The sequence below is a fragment of the Branchiostoma lanceolatum genome, chromosome 9, assembly GCF_035083965.1.
Source record: "Branchiostoma lanceolatum isolate klBraLanc5 chromosome 9, klBraLanc5.hap2, whole genome shotgun sequence".
Classification (NCBI taxonomy): Eukaryota; Metazoa; Chordata; class Leptocardii; order Amphioxiformes; family Branchiostomatidae; genus Branchiostoma; species Branchiostoma lanceolatum.
Window position 1 is genome coordinate 16,846,844 of NC_089730.1, and position 23,910 is coordinate 16,870,753.

Consider the following 23,910-nt stretch of genomic DNA (forward strand, 5'->3'; position numbering starts at 1 on the left):
TCACATGCTCCGAGTGGACTCTTCCAGGCTGGGAGTAGGTCAAAGTTGACGATTGTTTTCGTCTGTCAGCTGTTACGAGAGAACGAGCTGGTCAACTGTCTATTTTCTTTGCATGATTCTAAAGTAGACAGATGTGGCTTTCTGGTGCATAAGAATTTTTGGGGCTTGCAATTAAGGTGAATCCTTTTCTGAGCCCTTGTTTTAGTGCTTTAAAGCATTACTGCCTATATGGGCAAGCCTATCTCTTGTATCTGCCCTACAGCTGGCTGATAGCCAATTTGTCCCTGGCAGCTGCAGTACATGTAACTGACGTTTCCTGCCTGCCTCATGACCCCTCATGACCCCTCATGACCAACTTTGCCCCCCATCTCATATATCCCCGTCGCAACCAGAACGCATAGTAAAGCATACAATTGAACACATTTTTACACTTTTCTCGTTAATTATGCAAAACACTTCGCCCAAAATCTAATCATCTTGAGATTTGCCACATACACACCGACACACCAACTACGACAACAAACCATCCAGGCGTTCTCGACTTATTCTGTTCACTAACAGACACACAGACAAGCACCGTCGAATAACCTTCTCGACGAAACCATTCGTCGCGAAGGTAATGAATGCACGTATGAATCGTATTATATTCTATTTCTATTAACTATATTGTATACAATGTATCAGCCTGGTATTTTATGAGATATACCTTTATATAGCCAATGTTAGAAATTGGTGGAGAGGAGGTGGTCGTAATTTAGACAGTTCTAAGGTTTGGTTTGTTGTGTGAAAGTTGGACCACGTTCCACAGTTACCATTTCATTTGGCTTTAGGATTAAAGTGAAATTACTCTCTTATTCATGATTCGAACGTAAGATTGGTGTTGTAAGTAGCGTTACCTTTATGGTTTCCAGATAGATAGAAGTTTAGGGCGAAGGACGCCCTCACTAGATAGCTTTAAACAACACCTGCAGTTAGGTATGCAAAGGTTAGGTGTGACATGTCGTTTAGTGTAATATAACCAGCTGCTGCTGTGCGAAGCTGGTGTGTTACGCCGAAAGGCTGTTATATCGGCTATATAGAAGAATATGAACTTTATTGCACGGCAATTGTACATGGTACAAAGTATGTCAAGAATTAGTAAACATAATACAAAGAAGAAGTATAGAATAAAACTTAACTCCTAATTACTAATACAATACAATTAGGGCTAGCATACGTTTTTGTTATAGTGTAACACTAACGGGTATAATCGAGTTGGTTTAATCATTAGTTTCGGTATTTTTTCTAATGTGAAAGCAGTCGTTTAGATATTTACCTATTTTCGCATTGTGGGGATTGTTGCATTTGAATATATACTCAAAAACAAAAGTTGTTGATGCAGTTTAGCCTATTTCCGCTAGGTCGAAGGCATAAAAGGACTGCAGTCATACAATTGAAAATGCGCCTTTTGGTAATTCAATGTAGAATGGTGTGTTTTCAAGTACATCATGATCATCATCTTCGCCGAGAAGATTATGTTCTTGGTTACTCCAGCTGCCGGGTGGGTCTGTATGAATGTCAAGAGCATAACTTGAGAAACCTTTGATGGATCTTCACGATTTTCGGTGGGTATGCAAAGGAAGGTCAAGTTCGAAAATGGTTTACCTGGCATTTTCCAACAGTACTACAGAGGACTTTGCATTTTTGTGTGTTTGCATGTAGGCAAAAAAAGTGACGGAAACGTTGATGGATCTTCATAATTTTTTTGGTTCTTTTCTTTAGCATGTAGTAGTACGTTTTATGCGAGTTCTGTTCTTAATCTGAAAGTAAATTGCAGTTTTACATACATGAATAAAAAAGTTTGGAAAACTTGCATTGTATGATGCCTGACTATCTTTTAAATAGTATGATTTAACACTCGAGTTTTTTTTCTGTCAGACAAAAATATATGTCTATATGGATTTGTATGGTACACGCAGTAGTTTGGGCTGTTTTCCGTGTTAGAAGACTACGCCTATTACATAAATCATTAACTTTTTTATTCCTTATGATCAGTTCAAATGTCAATGACCCCACCGTGACGCATGTGGTGAATAAACACCACGCCTTGTTTGTTGACTTTCTCCCACACGTCACCGTCGTCATATGTTCCCATGGAGTCACTAGCGGATAAACTATATGTCAGTGTAATTTTTCGGTTCAGTTAAACGGCCAGATATGTAATGATGTCATCACAATTTTACAAGGGGAGTCACAAACTGTTTGAAAATAAAAGTGTATGATGGTCGCTAAAGATAACATGAGGAATTGCCGCCAAGCAGAGGTTAAGTGAGGTCATGGGATTAAAGTTCGTCACAGAGTGCCATGTGACTATTTCATGTACTTCTGTTCAAAGACACTCTTTGAAAAACACACATCCGATCGTCATCAGCAGCACAGACGCCATGGATTTAAGGTAAGATGTCTAACTCGCCATACGGCGTCTTCTCTTGTACCCTCTGGGGTGCAAATGTAGTATCTAACGGTACCATTCAAAATAATACCACACATAATCGTACTGTATTGGTACATATAGATGATCAATTCGTTTAATCGATTTAAAAAATCTATGGTTTACCTTTGTCGAACTTGTGATGACATGCATCAATGGGCAACGTTTTTACTGTGATATCGCCAGAATGAAAGTCTGCATGCTGCACGCCCATGTCGTGTGCATACTTGATATTTAACAAAACGGCGATTGAGTTATTACCACATGTGCAATGCAACACCTGGCAGTACGTTGTTGTGTTAAATTCTACCATGAAATGTTACATCACTACATTTTATGTTTGGATCTTCGTTGGAAGTGTGGGCCTTACTATAACTTTATTTATTACATCCGTGAAACTGGGGGGTATTGTTTATGGCGTGTCTGTTTGTCTGCATGTGTTTCCACTCTTATTTCCACATGCTAGACACATGGAACACTGGCAGGAAGTTTAGTAGCCTCTACCAGGCTCCAGAGGCGGCTGGAAAGAGAAGAAAATTGGCCAAATAGACAGAAAAACATGAAAGAGGAGGTAGTCTGCTATAGGGGTACATATTGGACCCTCAGTTCTCCGTAGCCAACTCCCTTGGCATACTATTCACTCTATTTGACAAATTTCAACTATTTTTCGAGCGGTCCCAGAATAGACTATCAAAGGTTAGAACGTTTCCTGTTTTCCATTTCATCCCATATGTATGTCTGTTGCCAGTGGGAAATGCGTAGGCAGAATCAGCTAGAAATGCACAATAATGAAGAAAACTAGAAAATCCCCCGAAATATTTTTAGGAGGTTTGAGATCTTCTATTTTTTGTCTTTTCCAAAAGGCCCGAATCGGTAGTTTGGACGGTTGTTCTGTTCGCCACACTCACTATTCCCGCAGGGTCAACGTCCGCAATGTTTGACCAGGGCAGCCTCGGCTTCACCTCTGAGCAAACGCCTACTGCGCATGCGGGTTTGACGCCCAATCTGCCGACTGCACAACTGACTACAACACAAGTGACAACGACTTCGGAGTCAATGGCAACAGCTACTGACCAATCAGCAACCTCGACGTACGCAGCGACTACAGAACCAGGAACAACTTCGAAGATCGTGACAAGTCCTGATGACACGACACTCGTCACTACACCCGAGGCATACACGCCGACACCAGGTAAGACTTAGGCTGAAAAGATTATAAACTTAAGTACTTATTAAAAGGGGAAAAGAGTTTAAGCTTGACTCCATCATACGAAAAAAAAGACCAAATTTTCGATCAGTCCTCTGGTCTCTAGATCTCTTGAAGGATAACCGAGGACCCGATTCCTCCGGATATGTGTCACCTGTAAGTGTGACGTGAGTATCGTGCCCAACGGTGGTGGGAAGTCGGTCCCGGCCCCCGTCTTTGTTCAAAGTAGGTTGCAGACTTGGTATTGCTGAATAATCTTTAAGCAGATCTAACGGTTGCAAAGACCGTATCCAACTGGCAAAGGGAGTTTTTATCACTCGGGTTGCAATAAAGACTCCTTTTCCAGTTGGGTACGGCCTTTGAAACCGTTAATTAGATCTGCTTGGAGATTAACTGCTGAATGAAGGAAGATGTAAAAGAGGCAACAGCGCAACTGAAGCGCACCAGGAACATTTGATCTTCAAATGCTATTCCTCTCATGTGATGTCACTGATGTAATTCCCTTGTGTTCTTTCCAGCTGTAATATTGTGAGCATTAGCATGAGAGCACCTAATGTCCAGAACTGTCTATTTACGTTAGTAGTACTAGCCAAGACGTGCTTTAGCACTGAGTAAACAATTTCAATTCAATTTAGATTCTTTTTTTATAAAACACCTTTAAACATCTGTTCTAATCGACTGGAGTTATATGATAACTGAAATAAAATATCAATATTCTGGTAACTAACTACACTCCAAGCAGAGAAGGGGTTCCGGCCGTTTTTTGACGTGTTTTTAGGCGTTTTTGTCGGGCCTTATACTTTGTCATTTAGAGACAGAAAGATGACAAAGTAGAAAGCCCGACAAAAACGCCTAAAGACAGCCGGAACCCCTCCTCTGCTTAGAGAGTAGCAACTAACTACTAATTGTATTTTCCAAGGATTCTGTCCGCTGTACTGCTATTGCCAGCCTGACCGGATGGCCGTGTACTGCAGAAGCTTCGAACATCTTCATTCCGTTCCCCAGGGCATCCCTGCATCGGCCGAGACTCTCTGGGTATATGAGTCTAATATTCCGCGCCTGGAGACAAACTCATTCCAAAATCTTACAAATCTCCAGGTACGTCATTCCGATCCCCTGTAGATGTTATATCCTGAAATAGCCATTCATTACGATGTAAACAAACCACATGATAATCAACTATCTTAACTCGAACAGATCTTGGTTGGGGTGCAAATACAATCACTTTTTCTTAGCATGATATTTCATCTATAGTATGCCTGGTAAAGGATATTACGAACAAAACACTAACCTTTTCAAAACCAACTCTGGAAGGAATTGGGACTTGGCTTCGGTGAAACTCCGGATCCGTCAACCTTGTTCACCGAATGGACCCGGCTACTGCTACCCGTCTACTACTCCAGGACACTCTGTATCTTTAGGCAAAGTCAAAATCCTAGATTCGGAGCCAGATTTCTTTACAAAGAAGCAAAGGAGGCGGTTCATATCCGATTCAACCGACCGACTTTGGACAGAGACGGGGGCGACATAGGTTATCTGGCACTTAAGCTTACGACCTGTAGTCTCTAACGGCACGTGCAGGGGGTAGCAGTAGACGGGTCCATTCAGTGAACAGGGTTGGCGGAGTTCAGGTAAAAAAAAGTCCCAAGTTATTCCAGTATTAGTTTAGTAAAGTTTAGTCTTTTGTTTATAGATTTCTTGACATCACTTTTGTCGTTGATTTTCCCCCCAGACGCTCATGCTCTTCACGAACCTCATCACCGAGATTGCAGATGGAGCCTTCAACGGTCTTTCCTCGGCCAAATCTCTCGACTTGGCCTCCAACCAGATACATACCATACAAGACGACACTTTCAAGGGGTTAGATAATCTAGAGTACTTGGAACTTACCGGGAACAACATCCAGACTTTGCCACCCAATGCCTTCCAACATACTCCGAATATTCGACATCTCATTCTTACCTATAACAAGTTTCAAACATACCCAACTGAAGCCCTCTCTGCTCTTACAAACCTTGAGCAGCTTTACATTGCCGCAACGAAAATCACAACCATCCCTGCAAACAGTATTTCAACTATGTCAAACCTGACCATTCTTTTTCTCCAGGTGAACGAACTAGAGTCCATTGATCCCAAAGCCTTTGCCACCCAAGGTCCATCCACTCTGAAAGAGCTTTACCTTCTAGGCAACAAGTTTAACACGGTTCCCAGCGAGTCATTCGTATCTTCCGTTCGAAAGTTAGTTCTCTCTGAAAACCCAATTACCCAAATTCAAGATGGCGACTTCTCTGTCCTTGTCAACCTCGAAACACTCGAACTGAAAAAGATGGGCCTCAGCGAGTTGGCCGTTGGGTCGTTTCGTTCTTTGAAGAACATACAAGAGATAGATCTGTCAGAAAATGAACTCACGTCCCTGAATAAGAGTCATTTCAGTGACCTGGCGACCCTTCGGAATCTGACCCTGGACGGAAACCCCTGGCGCTGTGATTGTGAGTTCTGGAGGGTTGCTCACTGGTTTGGCACAGCTAACATCACAACTGATGGAGTGAAGTGTGAGGCACCCGGTGAGTTGAGGGGTAGATCTGTACTCGATCTCTCCGGGAATGAAGTCGGTTGTGATGTCAACTCCGGAAAGCTTTGGGGGCAAACTGGATTATTTGTGTTCATATTACAGGTTGTTGTCTATGTCTGCCATTAAGTGTGGCATTGATCTTCAAATGTGTCCTGATATATCCTAGATGGATATCTGGAAGAGAAAAAAAAACGATCGACTTACAAATGTCCCATATCTGGATTGTTTGTGCTTATATTACAAGTCGTTGTTTATGTGTATGTATGTGTGGCATTGACCTCTAAATGAATCATTTGCTTTGATCTATGATATTCTCAATAAACATCTGGATGAAAAGAAAACTGTATCCATCCAAAAACATTAGATGTTTGCTCAGCCAATTTACAAATGTCACAAATGAAAATTGTATTCGTTAAAATAATCATTCATCAATCATATGGTTAATACCAGCTTTACTATTTTTTTGTCAACTGAATGTTAGCATAATTTAAGAAAGTATGCGTATGAAATATTTTTCATCTCTCAATGCCTTTATTTAGACTTGAAATTTGATTGATAGTATCAACCATACAGTCGCTTTTCAAAGAGGCCCAATTCTTCCTCCTGCAGATATGTCTGATTTTAATATCAGCAAAAATAATAAGTACACAGATGTAGATGTAAGGGTCACCTATTGTTTAATTTTCAATTCAGTAAGATGCCACTGGACTATAGTATGCCTTAGTGCTTGTAGTCACAATGCCTGTGACAATGCCTAAGCATCACATTAACATATCTTTCAGTTGAGCATGCATTTTCATCTATACAATGCAAGTTTTCCCAACTATTTCAACTGTTTCATACATATAATCCTGCAGTTCACTTTCAGCATGACATGTACTTAAAAAAGTTCAACGTAATATGCATACAAAGTACTACATGTAAAAGAAAAATACACAATTACTCACAATGCACTCTTTGCTGACTCAATACAATGACAAGAGTGTAACTATGCTCTAGCTGAATTGCACTACTTTTTTTGTACAAGTATATTCTGAGAGATGGAAGGATGCCTACCATTTACCATATTCTGAAGAGGAAAAAAATGTGAATTCGTTGTTAGCATCATACCCTACCAATGAACTGACTTGACAGGGCACAGACTTAAAACCGGAGTTTCCACTGAAATAACTGTACAGTACGTAGCACTACATAGTTTAAATACTACATGTATAGCTAGTACATTACGAATTGCAATCTACATGTCAGTCAGATGTTAAAGTACAAGCCACAGCTGTATAAATGGAGTATCTTATAATTACACTAGAAGAAGAAAAAAACTCTTACTTTTTTCTTTACATAGTTGAGTACATCCTATTAAAAGACATCAAGCAATACACAATGCATATCTTAGGCATTTTGGAAATATACAAAATAAGGTTATAAAAAGTCAGTATATGCCATTAAGCAAAGTGCTTAATATGAGGAATGATCTGACATTGTTAGTCTCAAACACCTGTATAATATGTATAATATAGCGTTGACTGCTTTGTGCAATACGACACCAAACAGTACAAGTATATATAGGAGTATATGTATACTACGAATATACCTGTATCTGTAAACTTCACCGACTCGACACACGACTTGCATCTTGAACATATATGAACCAATACATACTCATGGCGTACAACACTTTGCAACATAACGAAAGTAAACAATACTTAAGCCAGAGCTCATTGTCTGTTACAATTCGAAGCATTAAGAAAGGGTCGAGTTCTTCTTGAACTGATTGCTTTGTTTTCACCTCTTCTACTTCAGACTAAGTTTTAGCACGGTTAGCACGAATATCTTTGAAGAACAGAAAAGGCTTGTACAATACTAGATGGGTTCTGCGAGACAGTAAAGAAGAAAAATGAGTTCATGAGTTTGACAATCCCAAGTTGAAAGGCTCATTTCTTGAGAGAGTAGTACATCTCCAGCGGTCTGTTGACCTTCCAGTGTTTCTCGTTCACAGCTTCCAGGCTCATTCCCCCTGTCAGCGCCTACACAAAACACAAATATAAAACTGTGAAAACACTACCTCCAAAAAAATATGACGGATCCAAGCTGCAAACAAATCATAAAACCTCATCACACATACACAGAAATGGCCCCTGCCAGGCCCCAGGCTAATTTCAAGTACAAAATAGCCTAAATCCTGCAGGTTCAGCTAAAGTTGAGTAAGGGGGCAGGCAACATATTGTCATGACAACACACGTGTGTACTGTACCTAGTCCAGGGATAATGATGACTATAAGAATATTCACCACAAACTGTCCCGGGGTGGGTGCGATGTAGATGGTGTACTGCGGCTCCTCGGTACCGACACTCGGCGGTCCAGCGACCTCCTCCTTCTGCTTCTCCAGGGCCAGGCGCATGGCCAGGTACCTGGACAGGTGGTCCACTGTAGCGTTGGCTGTTGTCTTTATGTACCTACACAGGTAAAACAACAATGTACAAGAAGGTTCAATAGACAAATCAAGGAGTCATGCCTGAATCTTAATGAGGGGCAAAATCAATTCAGGAGTCCTCCAATAGTCTCCAACCTAATGTTTAGGAAAGTTGGAGCATGGGTAAAAATCATCATGGCTAAATGCAGAACGGACAATTGATGTCAATTACAAAAACAGGGTGGAGAAAAGACACAACATATGCTCTTAATGCGTCTTTTTGATACACCAAATCCCTTTACTAGTATCTACATTAAGTACTTTTTAGAACATTTTCTTAAGTCTAAAAGCGCATAATCTTGCAACAGGGACAAAACATTTACACTAGCATTCCATTTTAAATATTCTTCCAATAGACCTTTTCACAATTAGAGTACAAACACATTGGGTGCGTCACATGTAGTAAAACTGTCACATTTCTTAGATAGTTAGAATGTCTATTGCTACATGTAACTCTGTAGGGAGCACCTCATCTTTTTTGGCAACAACAACAGGATGCTGGTCAAATGAGCTGGCACAAATGTGAGAGTATAATGTTCAAGATTGTACTTACTTTCGGGTGAATTTTCTGTCGCTAGATTGGAAAGTGGGAGGGGAAAGAAATTTTAAAAGCTGTACAAAATGTGGATGAGAGTAATATTCAACAACAGTAATAACAACATTCCAAGCCTCTGGTAGGAAACTCAAATGTTTTTACGTACTACGAAAATTGAACCTTTTGATATGAACTTTGACCTATGACACGATGATGCGACCACATTGCGTGCAGTCTAACCGCGAAAAGGTCTCATATAAACTTCACACATTTCAACACCAAAAAGACGGCAAACAACACTTTACATTTCATCAGCCTAGACTATACACGTATACATGCAAGCTGATCTAGCGAAATGGGTCAACCAAAGATGACAAGCCTGCATTGTTTTGTCAACGAACAAACCTAGCATCTACATGTACCTCAGACGGATATTTCAAGGTTTAAACTGCATGCATGTTTCTCTTTCTTCTGTGCATCAACATGACATATGGGATAATACTATTACTAGTAAATGTACTCCATGGGTAAAAGACAATCTTATCTAACATCTACACTGTGGACAGGCTGACAACTACATATATGTCAGAGTCAACAGCACTAATATGTCACATTGGCTCCATGGCTAACTCTGTAGCTGGCAGCTTTGCAGAACAAGCATAAAAAGAAGAGATGCTGAAGTGCATAGCGCAAAGACCGAGTAAAAACTCACAGAAGTCATTGTTAAGAAATGTGTTTTACAAAATGAAGATGTTTTGTGTCCGTGAAATTCCAGCATAGCAATCAGACTCACAAGGATCTAATGATCTATTGGCATGTACAATGAACTGCATTGGCTTCAATCAATCAATTCACTATTTGGCGTATCTTATTACCTGGATGTCTAACCTTCAGCAACGCATCAATCAATTGTTTAAAAAACTAATACTCCCTGTTTTCTTTGTCCAGAAACACACAAGTGATACGCTGAAGGCAGCCCCATCATTGACGCATTTGAACACAGATTTGAAATATTTCAAACATTAAACAACTGAAAGAAACTGTAATAAATGTATAGAATATGGGGGGCCCAAAAGGAAGCCCTGAGGAACCCCCTGGTTGGTAAAGGTAGGTTAACATGTGCACATGGAGCTACCTTGTCTGACTGTCAGCCTTAGAAGCTGTGGGCGAGGGATGCGGTTTGAAGACTAACTCAATCTCGTTCACAGCTTCTGGAGTTGGTGGGACACTAGGTTGCCATCCACTGGTGAGGGACATAAAGGGGAACAGACATGTTGTGGATGGGTAACTTTTGGCTGATTTCTCAACAACATGGGCATGTCACAGTGTTTATTGAGGCCTGAAAGCCTCAAAGACCACAGACAAAAATGACAAATGCCATTCAAATGCGATTCCCCAACAATATTTATCATGGCCCACCACAAGGTGAAGTGATGAGTGTATATAAATGACAGGCCCGACATTTGAAATGTTATACCACTTGACTGCACATTTAACAAAGGCCAAAATTTTTCTCAACTGTAGCAACTACAATATTTTGACAAGGGCAGTGACTTTGAGTTTGTAGATCGATTGCAGTTTGCTGCCTTCTATTTGTCCATTTTGTTCTGTCCTAGGCTTCCATTCTGTAATAGAATTTCGAAATCAAATCTTTAAATCCTTTTTTGTAATGCCTACTGCTTTCTTTTTGTTGATGAATAATGCACCATCATATGGCCCCTACATTCAGAATCCAACAACAAGCTTTCTTGCTAATATATTGGTGGCAAAACCTATACGACAATGTGTTATTGAAAAAGCTGGAGACGAAAAACACAAAAATCAATGGGCAGTCCTGATCACTTCTTGTATGGTGATATTTCTCAGAGAAAATGTTTTGGAATAACCATTAAATCATATTTGTCTTAGGCTTTTAGAAGTCGAGTAGAATTGCGTGAAGTTACAACTGTTTCTGAAATATGTAGCTCAGATTTGAACACCATCCATCCTAGCATGGAGAGACTGCAAAAACATTCTTGTCTGTTGCTATTGACAATGTCTCTTCTTGTACTGTTGTAATGTTACAATGTAGTTGGGTCTTCCTGACTGGCAGCTAGATGCACTATCAACACTACACCAGTCCTGTACATAATATGTCAATGCGTATCATTATTTGAAAAGAAATTTGAGATATTTGCAGTCATCAATTTGAAAATAAGAAGCAAAAGTTAAAGAACAAGATAGGAAAGAAAGGTAGGAAATTGTTTAAGCTCAAAGCAGCATTTTTGGTCAAGGTTCAATTTGAATGGCAAGTTTTAACTGCAAAAGAAGATCTCCTTACAGAAATACATTATAATGTGTTTTATATCATTCTTTTAAATACATTGTACTAAAAATAGAAGAATTCCGACGAACGTCTTCTCTATATTCGATGTTCGCATCCAAGATAAAATTGATACATATTTTAAGTCTCATTTTAACGTGTCTCACTCTTACACTACCCACCTTTCCCAGAATGTATCAAACTGTTACATATTTAAAACATCCTATCCCAACAAAACATTCATACAAACATGTGTCGCAGAGGTATGGTTTCTTGGAGTTTACTATGTTGTCCAAAAAGGCACACATTTGGGGACAGAATGACACAGTTGGACTAGGTCTCTGTACCTAAAATATTTTTCAGTTTGTAGTGCAGGTCCAGACATCTTTCCTCCAAAAATGGTACCCCTATGGACCCTTAGCCTTTTCGTCTGTTCAGGTACAGGTCCACTTGACGTTCAGGTCTAGGCCTGAACCTACATATACATTATAAACAGTTTAACAGGCTCATATACAGTGAACCGATATACAGCCCTAAGTTGGACTGTTATTTCGCATGTCACAGAGTGGGCAGTTAATGTTCAGGGAAGGGTGGGGTCTGTGTGTAAGCAACTTCACAGTTCCAAGTGCACATGCCCCAAGGTCAAATGTTAAGGCCCCTAACTTGTCTATCAACAGTTCTTTATTCCAAATTTGTTTTTGCTGGAACCACCATGTGGACGATGTTTATGTCTTAGGGACCTTGACCTCTGACCTTACCCACAATCCCCTGGAGCTGTGAGGAAGCTTTAAGTCGTGGGGTGGGGTCATGTGGCATAACGGCAGGGTTTTCGGCCCAGAACCCAGCGGTCCTGGGTTCGAATCCACTGACGCCACGGATCTTGTGCCCTTGGGAAAAAGGCACTTTACATAACTTTCCTCACCCAAGTGTAAAAATGGGAACATTATGTGTGTGGGTCACGACACCAGCAATAGCTGCCTGTGTCTTCGGTGTATTGCACTGTTGCAATTCTAATAAAATCACAATCAAAGTCATGAAACAAACGAATCCAATTGTTTCTGGGGTTACCTGAGTGAGCGGGCGCAGGAGTCGGGGATGTCGGTTGGGCTGGAGAGCGGACTGAAGTAGATTCACATTTGTCATCGTTAAAAATTTCATCAATTATTTTACACCAGAACATCCAATGTCAAAGACATATCTCTTGGGGGGAAGGGATGGGGGCAATTTGTCATGACTTTTTTCAGATATTCTCAAGTTTCAAATAAGCCTTGTATTCATTTCACTCTAGCTCCAGTCTGTTCCTGTGACTGCATCCTTGCTGAATAGTCTGGCACGTGTCCTCTTTTCAACGTTTGGCCCTTACAATGTATGTCATTGAATATTTTGGCTATAATTGGATATTGTTTAGAAGTAGAGTTACTTGGATCAAACTTTTAAATGCCTTTCCAAACAATACCAATACAACAGACTGTTGTGGAAGTCAGAGCCAATGAGAGGTCTTGGAATATATCATCAACTGCTGAACTTCAAGTTTAAATATCTTCAAATATTCAAATGCCAATGGTCTATCAATGGGTGCCAGACTATATTTGTATATGTTGTATATGGCCTCAGTCGATCAGTGTTGCCCATGGTAAAATCCTCATTTATGCCAGATTATACGACAGCAAAGCGATCAGAGGAGTGGACTGGAGCTAAAATAAGATGGAAACCAGGCTAGTGCTAAATACCCTTTGCATACATATAGGTTGTACTGATGCATGCAGTATGGGTAAGCCTTGTTTCGTAGCATACATGTAAACAATCATGGTCAGCAAGATGATGTTTTATTACTGAAACTATATCTCAAAATATACGTGTACAAATGTACCTCGTTTGGCTGCCATTCTCCGAGTCTTCGTGGTTGTTGGGGTGAGGTTTGAAAACCAACTCGACCTCGTTCAGAGGCTCGGGCGGATCGCAGAAGTTCTCTCCTCCTGAAAATAAAGTAGAATGTCAGAAACTCAATTACAAAGTTTAACTCAACTGCCTAAACTTCAATCTGTTTTTCTACAGCTAACTTCAAAATTTGACGGAAGTAATGCAACAGAGGTTATATTCCTTTTTCTTATACCTACACGTAGCTATAGATTTCAAGAATATTTTGTATGCTACTGTTTAGCCATGAAAATATCTAGGTGCACCAGTGCACCCAGTTAAAAATTAGGTTATATTCCTTTTTCTTATACCTACATGTAGCTATAGATTTCAAGAATATTTTGTATGCTACTGTTTAGCCATGAAAATATTGAGGTGCACCAGTGCACCCAGTTAAAAATTAGGTGCACAGCTCCTGGCCAATATTTTAGGTGCACAAAGGTACACATGTACTCAGTATTTTGAGCCCTGCTTTAGACTTTGTTTGGCACAAGACAATTTTGTCCACCTGAGTTATGAGTCTCCTGCTCAGCGCCGGACTCGTCGGATCCAGTCTTGGGTCTCTTACGTGGCTGGCCGAGCTCCCCGCCGCCTGGCTCCTCCAGATGTTTCCTCACGCGCTGGGCTCTGTAGGGAAAAACAGCAGAGTCACACACATGTAATAAATGTTTCCTGACACGCTGGGCTCTGTAGGGAACAACAGCAGAGTCAGACACATTTAATAAAATAGGAATGACAACATCATTGTCTGTATACTTGGTTTACAAAACAGAAAAGCACAAAGCCTGCTTTAAGGACACACACTTTGCCATATTTGAATAATGAAAGAGACAACTTTTTGCTGCATAAGAAGTTGAATCTCATAGACTACATTAAAACATCAAACAAATTTTCGGTTGGACACCCCAAGCAGAAGATTCTAGGAAGAATTCAGAGATGAGTTTACAAATTGGCTTTGTTTTGCTGCTCTCCAGTACCAGACCAGTTCAATACAGAATGCACTGGTCAACTTTCAGCCACAGACAAACACTTGAAACTAAAATATGAAGTTGCTATAAATGTAAACATGAGGCAAAATTGTATTCCTGAGATTATTAAGAGCTGACCAATGCCGGACCCCTACTGTGAACATGTCTTTGGTACTTGCCTCAGTGTGTGCCAAGCAAAATTGGCAGGTCTTCTGAACCTGACCCCAATGAAGTATGATGTGAAAAAAAATTCTGGGTGTCCTACACAGACCTGTTGAGTGCCTGCAGCTTGAGGCCCTCCTCGATGCTGGAGCTGAGTGCCTGTTGGTTGTGGTGCTTGTTCAGTCGGGCCAGCACACGCTCCTGGTGTGCCTCATACTCGTCACGACTGGGGTAGATCTAAACAAAACAACAACAAACAAACAAACAATATGTAAATTTGTGCATATCTAAATGTGTAGTTAACTTATGTACTAATGCATGTGTTATGGTGAATAAGTAAGGGTGTTTACAATGTTTATATTTCATCAAGAATACATGTTACAAAATCTAATGTGCAAATAAAAAATCTTAAAAAGCCTTCACCCACCAGAGGCCAAACACACAGACAGAAAGCGTCCTCGGACAGAAGCTGGAGTAAACTGCCTTGCAGAAACACACATAGACAGAAACACAGGCAAGCCAAAATACAACAGTCTTAACTCTGTTGTATCTATCACAAACATGATTGTATGTTCTATAGCTAGCTGTAGTATGGAATACTGTATTGCATATCATTGCATATCATATCCTATATACCTACCTTAGAGATGAGAGCATCGAAGTTTGGATCCGGTCTTAGAGAGCGTTTTGACACCAGTTTCTTTCGGCAGGTGGGGCACTCCTTGTTGCCACTGCGTAGCGCTGTGATGATGCAGTCCTGACAGAAGCGATGAAGACACTGGAAAGGGCAGAAAGGAAACTGACATCTTGAACTGCACACCCAAAAATAATTGGCACAGTCAAAACTGCCCAAGAAGACCACTCAGGGGACTGATAAAACCTGTGTGTCCATGTGGACAGGTGGTCACTATAGACAGGATTCTTAAGGCTTGTGTCAATGGGAAAAGGACCACAAAATGTGGTCACATTGGCCAGGTTGTCCTTATGAAGAGGTAGTCACTTGTACAGATTTGACTGCAATTGTTTGTGTGTCAATACTCTACAATATTGTTCAATAGAGGAACTTTTTGGCAATAAAGGGCCGTGACTTGCATTTAAGATCATCTCCCAACAAAACGCAACAATTGTTTAGGTAAACCTTCTTCCTAGAGGTAAATTACAACAGTTGATTTACCTCCTTAGTAGTCATGGTGTTCTTCAGCATGTCCAGACATATCGGACACATCAGCTCGCTGTGCAGGCTGCGCGGGGACACGGCGATCTCCGTGGTGTCCGTGATGGCCTCCTGCGGCGTACGATGCAGCTCGTACAGGCTCAGCTCCCACGTCTTGTTGGGCGGGGGAACGTTTGGAACGTTCACTGGAACCGTCGTCTGCATGATTCTCTGTTTCTAAAAGCAAGTACAAGATCATACATGTAGGTTATGTTCCCACCATTGAGTCATACCGTGCCAGGCTGGAGGCCTGCCCGCCTTAGCCTGGGACCTCCTCCCCCCTACTCTGCCCCTTGCGGGGTTATCTGGGGGTATCCCCGATGATGATGATGCTATGGTCATGTTTACCACCTGGGGCCTGGTCAGGCAGTTTGTACAGTGGAGAAAGAAAAGTTGATATAAAAGACAACAAAGCACACAAAGTCACAAACGGTAACAAAACCAATTATGAGTATAAATAGTGTATATGTCTTGACATACAACTCTTACACCGCAAACAGCCCAGCCGAGTCCCAGATACATAGGAGGACTTTAAATACTGATCATGAATTTGAGTGCAAGTGCACCTTTGTACACCCCAAATGAGAGCTGTGCACCTAATTGTTGACTGTGGGTGCACATAGACATTTGGGTATGGTTACTTACATAAATGTACTATCATACACTATAATTTATGAATTTCAGAAATTCTGATATTCTTATCTGTAAAATTTTGACAAGTGATATGATGAAGTATCCCATTATGTCAAATCAAAAGTTCTGAAATAAACATGACTATGAGTCAGTTCTATTCTACAAAGTGTACTGACTATAGAGAGCTAAAATATATCAATATAGCGACTAGTCAGCATACGAAATGGTAGGTAATTTTTTATGACAAAATAATTGATATTTTTGCCCCCCTCCCCACTCCACCGAAAGAAAGCAGGCGTCATAATCGTAATATTTACCGATATTTATCGCACCAACGCCGTGAATCTGTGCTGCGTCGTCCCTCTAAGGGTCCTCGCCGTTGTCCCTCCCTCTGACCTGCTGTAAATAGTTTCACAGACTTCAAGAAAAGGCCAGAAACCCACGAAAGTCTCTCGCAGACTCGATCTTTCTTCCAGATTCTACAGACATGCGCAGTAAGTCATTTGTGGCGGACTGAGGAACCGCTAAGCATCATGGGAATTCTGATCGAATTGGCGGGACATTTGAATATTTACAGTGGTTCCCTGTGGCGGAAATTTGAATATTTCATATTTTTACAGGCTGGCGATAGAGAAAATATGAATATTTAAAACTTTCAAGCAAGGGCCAATCTTTGCCACCCGAAACGGCTGCTCGGGAAATGCTCGGCAAACCCTCCCGGTCTCAGAGGTCTCTGAGACCGGCAGGGTTTGCCGAAAATTTCCCGGGCGGCTGGCAGCGCTGCAAAAGGAGGGTGATCTTTGCTGCTAATCTTCGCTTCTATGTTAGACTGGAAGACCCGCATTCTGTTTTATGTACGTAACGTTAACGTTAGCAGCAGTTCTTGTGCAACGAAAAGACTGTGCAGTGTGCACACACCAAATTTGATAACGTTTCGTTGAAATCAAGTGGAGAAAACTACAAAGCATTTTACAAACAGACCTGCCCAGTAAAATGCGATTAAGTAAATTTCTGTCTTCCTCATGCCACACCTTTGTTTCTGTTGTTGATGATGGCTGTTTCTGGTAGCAGATATGGTCAGAATCTCCATGTTACATAAAGCCTTTTATGTGGTCCGAGGCGGCTTAATGAGCTTTCAACTTCCTTTGCTGGTATCGGATTATAGTTATTAAATCAACGCCGAAAGCACTGAAGACATCTGTCAGACACGTCTGACTGTTTCAAAATTGTATCCAGTTGCTTGAGTAATTATTTTTGGCGCACTGGAGACATCTTTTGAAGATAATGTTCATCTATTAATCAGAGCTTTTTACAGTTTTTTAAGTCCAAAAACATTTTCACAAGTAATCCATGTCACAGCCCATAAACTCTTTATCACATGGCCCACTGCCCTAGGATTTCGCCCAGTCTTTTAATCATCGGATGAGGCCAGAAACTGCGTCAGAAAAGACGTACCGTTGCCATAGAGTTAGCGCGAAGCATAATCCTTGTTGGCAGGTAAGATTTAAGAGAAAACGTTATTTGATCTGGCTGTATGCCACACTTTCAATGAGCATTTACTGTGCGGCTGACCAGTCCACACGTCCAAGAGGATGGGGCGCCAACATCGCCGCTCGGCTGCCGTCTGGCTGCTGTATTATATACAAGGTAACAATGTATGTATACATACTAGGGACGTTCATGAAAGTTTAATTGCAGCCTCACTCGGAAAGAAGGGGCATAACTCGATTTTGGGTAATTGTAAGGTAGAATGTCTCATATCATGCTGAACAAATTGTGATAATTTCTTGGCAAGCCAGGCGACATTTTAAGATCACTTATAGGTGTGTAAGTTATTTTTGGTGCTCGTCGTGCCATGAAATCTGCGAAAACAGTTTCGACATGTTTGAGGAGGAATCCCTTCGAATTTCAATTGGAAGGAAGCAAGGGGAGCCCTGAAACTGACACGCGCACCAATGGCGGCAGATTATTTGTGCATGTTTTTTCCGTCTCTCGCACTCACCTAACGTTTCTGATTTTCAATAAAAGCGTTGCCTGTAAAGAAAATGTCACAATGATTCTAGCTTTGGTGAATATATATAGAAGGCGCTACAGTTTATAGTTACACCTCGAAATTTCCGTTATGACCCTTGCTCATGTGTGAGATCGAGAATGTTTAAATTGATTGGTTTTCCTTACCATCCAATTGCCTTGATTACCTTTCAAGGGACTGGATCGTTTTTATTATAAGCTTACCACCTAGCTATGGTCACTCACTAGATGAGCTATTTTCTGGTTTCTTTTTTTGTGTGTGGCCAAATCCTAGTCTCCAACCAGACCCAATAGATTGCAAAGACCGTATCCAACTGGAAGAAGGAGCTTATAGTTGGCTATGAAAACTCCTTCTGCCTGTTGGATACGGTATTTGCCAACCCGTAGGTCTGCTTGGAGACTAGCCAAATCCAGCCATTTTAGTAATGGTTTTTAGTATTTTAGTTTGTTTCGCACTCTCGTATCAGTTTCCGGGTGCCCAGAGGATGTCAGCCATACAATCAAATACTGTGGCCTTACCGAGAAAAAAAATCCGGCATTAATTTCTCTGCGCGTGTCTATATTCATATTGCTCCTAAGATCACATGTTGTAGGCGGCTTAACTTACAAATGACAAAAGAACACAAACAGAATTTTTAAAAAGTCCTATGACACTTTGACCCACACTTAGTGTAAATTTGTAGATCCGATCGTTTCAACGGGATTTTCAAAGTCTTTGTGTCCTCGTGGGGTAGACTTTTATCAAACCACCGGCTTAGCCATGGCCATTTAGATCAAACTCCGAAGATCCACGGGCTAGAGCTGAATTTCGGACCTGGCTCGGCCCACACTACCAGAGGCCGCTTCAGTGTACATTTGTAGGTCTGATCGTTTCAACAGGATTTTCGCAGGCTTTGTGTCCTCGTGGGGTAGACTTTTATCAAACCCGACCGGCTTACGGGATCTAATAACGTAGATCCATGGGCTAGGGCAGAAGTGGACCCTCTACAAGGGGCGGCTTCAGTAAACAGACCGTCCTCCTTATCTTTTTTTTTAAAGATCTCGCTCAATGCAAGACCGTAGGGGGGTACTTTTTTACGCATTGACTAATTGACGTGATTGGTTTCAACTGAATGTGGCTTAAGTGAGAGATATCGGTGTATGTTTGTTTTGAAGGTTTGTAGGACTAAGGTTATAATCGGGGGAAATAGTTACTGTGCAATACTAATGATATCACTGCAATATCATTGCATTCTTTTAGTTGTTATAGTCGGCCGAGCACTAGCCGTGGGAACACAAGCTGACCCCGAGGTCTACTCACTCTGCAACACCACTTGGACCAACAACAGTCGTCTCAGTGATGAGATGTTCTTCAAGAACACAAGGTTCTTCGACAACACAAGTTTCCCAAAAGACACGACGTTCTTTCGACATTCACGGCTGTTCAACAACACTATTTACTTCAACAACACAGAATCGGGTACATGTTATGTTATGTTATGTTCTTTAGCTGGTCAACTGTTTTTCCTTTAACGACATGGAGGTAGATCCATGTCTCAGGCTTTAGGGGAAATGTTGCGTTTCCGACTACTTGCTGCCCTGAAAAATTATGGTCGGTAGGTAGCTCTATAGGGATTCTCTTCTTCCTTGTTCGGTCGAAGTGATACAACGAATACTGACTAAGAAGATCAACTTGAAATGCATCAGGGCACTGGTATTCTCAACATCATATCGCATTTATGCATATATATATATTGTACAAGAACAAGAACATCAATAAACTGGACAAATAAGTACAATGTTTAGTACATATTCGTATATCAACTATTAATCTGTGTGTGAAAAACAGGAAGGCTGTTCTACATCTAAATTTAATCACTTAGAAGTCAGATGAGACATCGTACTTCCCTTGCCAGCAGTTGACGAAACAAATAGAGGCTAGGGTTGGCAGGATTTTGCTAGGGCCGGTCGGCCAGCCGGAAACACAACATTTTCCCAAGACATTTTAGTCATCTTCCAAAAAATCCAGTTAAATAGTTTTGTTTTTGCAGTTAGAATTTTAGTAGGTACGTTGTTATGAAAATGTTTTTTCAGTCTGTCTAATGGAATACGTCTTAAGTTAGTTGAGGCTGTTGAATCAAATATTTGCCAAATGAATAATATCACTTGCATAGCGGGAAAGTATAGTGTTCCACTTTTTTTAGGGTCGATGTCATTGAACAAGTCTGCACTGAAGTCTGCTCCTGACATGGTCTATGATCTCCAATGGGAGGATGGTCTGCTGGTTGGGCTGTTGGGTGCTTCTGGCATGATCGGAACCGTCGGCAACGCCGCTGTCATACTGGCTTTCTGCCTCTACAGGAAGGTACTATCAGTCTACATCCTCCAAATTAGTTTTATCTTTGCTAATTCTGGTCATCAGGGAGACCACTGGTTTAAGTTACATATTTGATATGGATATCTTTTAAAGATTGGGCTTGCTCATTTAGCATCTGTATCTGTATCTATGTAGCCGGCATAACAGCCATTCGGCGTAACACACCAGCATATCAATAGTTATCAAGTTTACTTGAAAGGAATACTGAACTCCAGACTAGGAGAGTGTTATTTTCTAAAATACCACACTTACAATTATGTTTTGGAGTCAGAAAAATATAATTAGCAGAAGTTGACTATAGCTATCCGTGAGATATTGGTAACACCTCAAATGTTGATGTTGTTTGATATCTATTTATCTATCTATAAAGATATAGATAAAGAAACAAGCAGACAACGTTTACTGCGACCAATGGACTGATGAATACAATATCTAAATTAATGACTCTGTTGATAATATCTTGATACATTTATTTTCGTACGTTACTGATATTGATAACTAATAGATATAAAAACGAAAAATCAAAAATTTGACTCTTGATGATATTTTCATTTCGACAGGTTCGCACCTCTGCTAACGCCTTCATCCTCAACACCAGCGTGTTTGACCTGCTCACGTCTGCCGTCGTCATCCCCCTCATCATCTCGTCTTTAATGAGCGGTCTACCCAACTGCGGAGGAGCTTGCTGTGCTTTTGTGGGCTTTCTCAACCTGTTTAGCCTGCTTCAGTCAATGTTATCATGTGTTCTCATTGCCTTTAACCGGTATGTGCACGTTGTGCTGTCAGTAGCCACTTACAAGCGCTTGTTTGGTCCTGTCAAGGCAGTCCTCTGGGTGGTTGGGGCATGGGTGAGCGGTATTCTGATCATGTTTCCCGCTATGTCAGGCATGTACGGCAGCTTGGGATGGGACGCATATGTGCAAATATGTCAGTTATCGTCCGATGACCCCGCTAGTCCACTGTTTTTCACAAATGTCGTCCTGTCCCTTTACTGGGTTGTAGTGTTGGCCATATCTGCGTTCTACATCCGAATCTACCTGCATGTGCGAAAAAGTACCATGGCCATCGGCCAGCATCTCGGCCACAGCCCCCAGCAAGTGTCCCTGCAGGCGGTGAAGCGTACCAAACACATGTTCTACATCTTCTTCACTTTTCTCATACTGACCTGTCCCCACGCTATCATCAATTATGTTGATTTCTACGCTACGTTACTACCAGAAGCTGTTTTCTTCACCATTGGCGCGATTTACTACCTGAATACCGCAGTCAATCCTATCATTTACACCTGGACCCTGAAAGAGTTTCGGCAAGGGTTCAAGTCCATGGTCCGCTGCAGACGGCAGATTCTCCCTAACCCCCCAGCTGGCCAACCTTCTGTTACTAGACCTGTCAGAGTAAGAAACGTCCAGTTCCGAATGACCGTCTCCAACCGTGTTGCCCAGGCAGGACCATCCATTGCATTGTCAGAGGTAAACACATGAGAAAAAAAACATTATGAAGATGCAATACGCCGTGTGGCCATGATCACAGATCGAACCATGCAGGTCTGTACAAAAACCATTATATGAAATTAATTATAAGATCAAACCGTACGCATGCCTCTACCAGTTTTGCCTCATCACCAATATATTGTGCCACGACATAGAATATACATTTTATACTACCCTTGGCTATCTAATTTACATATTACACAGTCACGTATTACGACCTTTCCGTTCATTTTTACATTATCTATATGTTCCATAAACTGGTGTTCACTGTTGTGCTAAAACCATAAACGCCATTGCCTTACAAAAAGTAAAGTGCTAACCCAAAAGCTTTCGATCAGTCCTCTCGTACTTTTCAAGTTGAAATTATTCAAAGCTTATGTCATGTGAGCTGAACGGAAGTGTGACGTCAGCAACGAATCAAAGGTGTCAGGCAAACGGTGTCGTCTCGGTTCAGGGAAGGTTCATGGGCTTTCTTCTTCATTTCGTTTTTGTCCTGAGCATACATGAAGCCAATCTGGGAAAACCTGTCACAGATATGCGTCCCTTGCTATACACGAGCAATCTCTGTCCTGCTAGCGCTATGTTCGACGGAGGTGTTCGAAATAGAACAGGAGGTCCTATATGTTCGATATGGTGTTCGACAGGATCGGTCCATTGCCTTTTTCTCTAGCTCTCCTCTTAGAAGGTAATCCTACCCAGTGTCCGATATGTTAACTTCATTCAAAGTCACGGAACGTCCTGGGGATGCATTGCGAATGTGCATAATGTGGTGGGGGACATCTGTTCACTGAGCGCGGGCGTCTTTGTTCCAAGAACTTGGTATATAAGAAACCTTTTCAGTTCAACCTTTTCAGTTCAACCTTGTCAGTTCAACCTTTTCAGTTCAACCTTTTCAGTTCAACATTTTCGGTTCAACCTTTTCAGTTCAACCTTTTCGGTTCAACCTTTTCAACCTTTTCAGTTCAACCTTTTCAACATTTTCACAAGTTTTTGAGTTCAATCTTTCAAGTTCAACCTTTTCAGTTCAACCTTTTCAGTTCAACCTTTTCAACCTTTTCACTTTAACTAAAACACTTCATGAATCAAACCGCTAACCCCCCCTCCCGAACGTTTCCATGCCAATTAGAAATCTCTTCCCCATGTTCGTGCACGTGCCTTTGACTGCACATGTGCAGTGAGTCGATTGTTTCTCGACTATTATACACTTGCATCATGTGACCAGTTGACAACCGAGGATTGGGCCATATAAAGAACATAAAGGAAGTATTTGCTATCATCAGTCAGTTGCATAAGCCAATTCACTGTTCAATCTGCGCATGTGTGAGATCAAGGTTGAAGGCCCCCTTCTTTGTAAAAGAGTCATGTTTATGTCTCAGACGCATTCACCTTTGACATATTACCCACAATACATCATACTGCGCATGCCCAGTTTGAACAGTATCCTAGTATGCTTACTCTGGAGCTAATCAACAGTACCCCCTATGCCTGTGTACCTGCCAGCCTGCGATGGAATCGCTGATGAATTACTTTTTTTCACGTTAAGTATTTCGGATCTAACTAATCTTTGAACAGACATTTTGACA

The 23,910-nt window shown here is 41.2% G+C and overlaps 3 protein-coding genes across 10 annotated transcripts; 2 read left to right on the forward strand and 1 right to left on the reverse strand.

Moving 5' to 3' along the window:
• The first annotated feature begins 2,318 nt into the window (after positions 1–2,318).
• On the forward strand, positions 2,319–7,200 carry LOC136441797 (chondroadherin-like). Its single transcript, XM_066438288.1, has 4 exons — positions 2,319–2,434; positions 3,334–3,662; positions 4,597–4,775; positions 5,410–7,200. The coding sequence occupies exons 1-4, from the start codon at positions 2,424–2,426 to the stop codon at positions 6,373–6,375; spliced, it is 1,485 nt and encodes a 494-aa protein (XP_066294385.1). The 5' UTR covers positions 2,319–2,423; the 3' UTR covers positions 6,376–7,200.
• LOC136441807 (E3 ubiquitin-protein ligase RING2-like) lies at positions 6,910–16,952 on the reverse strand. Of its 8 annotated transcripts, none has more exons than XM_066438308.1 (11): positions 16,768–16,951; positions 15,779–15,988; positions 15,245–15,382; positions 14,714–14,841; positions 13,983–14,101; positions 13,428–13,533; positions 12,626–12,676; positions 10,391–10,498; positions 9,274–9,294; positions 8,538–8,703; positions 6,910–8,273 (listed from the first exon to the last, which is right to left on the reverse strand). In XM_066438308.1, the coding sequence occupies exons 2-11, from the start codon at positions 15,980–15,982 to the stop codon at positions 8,181–8,183; spliced, it is 1,134 nt and encodes a 377-aa protein (XP_066294405.1). In that variant the 5' UTR covers positions 15,983–15,988; positions 16,768–16,951; the 3' UTR covers positions 6,910–8,180. The 8 variants fall into 8 exon arrangements, with proteins under 8 accessions (XP_066294405.1, XP_066294406.1, XP_066294408.1 ...); XM_066438309.1 differs by having other exon boundaries at positions 15,779–15,994; XM_066438311.1 differs by lacking the exon at positions 12,626–12,676 and having other exon boundaries at positions 16,768–16,952.
• A 3,717-nt stretch (positions 16,953–20,669) lies between these two features.
• On the forward strand, positions 20,670–22,318 carry LOC136442627 (melatonin-related receptor-like). The gene is made up of 2 exons (XM_066439573.1): positions 20,670–20,825; positions 21,398–22,318. The coding sequence occupies exons 1-2, from the start codon at positions 20,670–20,672 to the stop codon at positions 22,316–22,318; spliced, it is 1,077 nt and encodes a 358-aa protein (XP_066295670.1).
• The last annotated feature ends 1,592 nt before the right edge of the window (positions 22,319–23,910 follow it).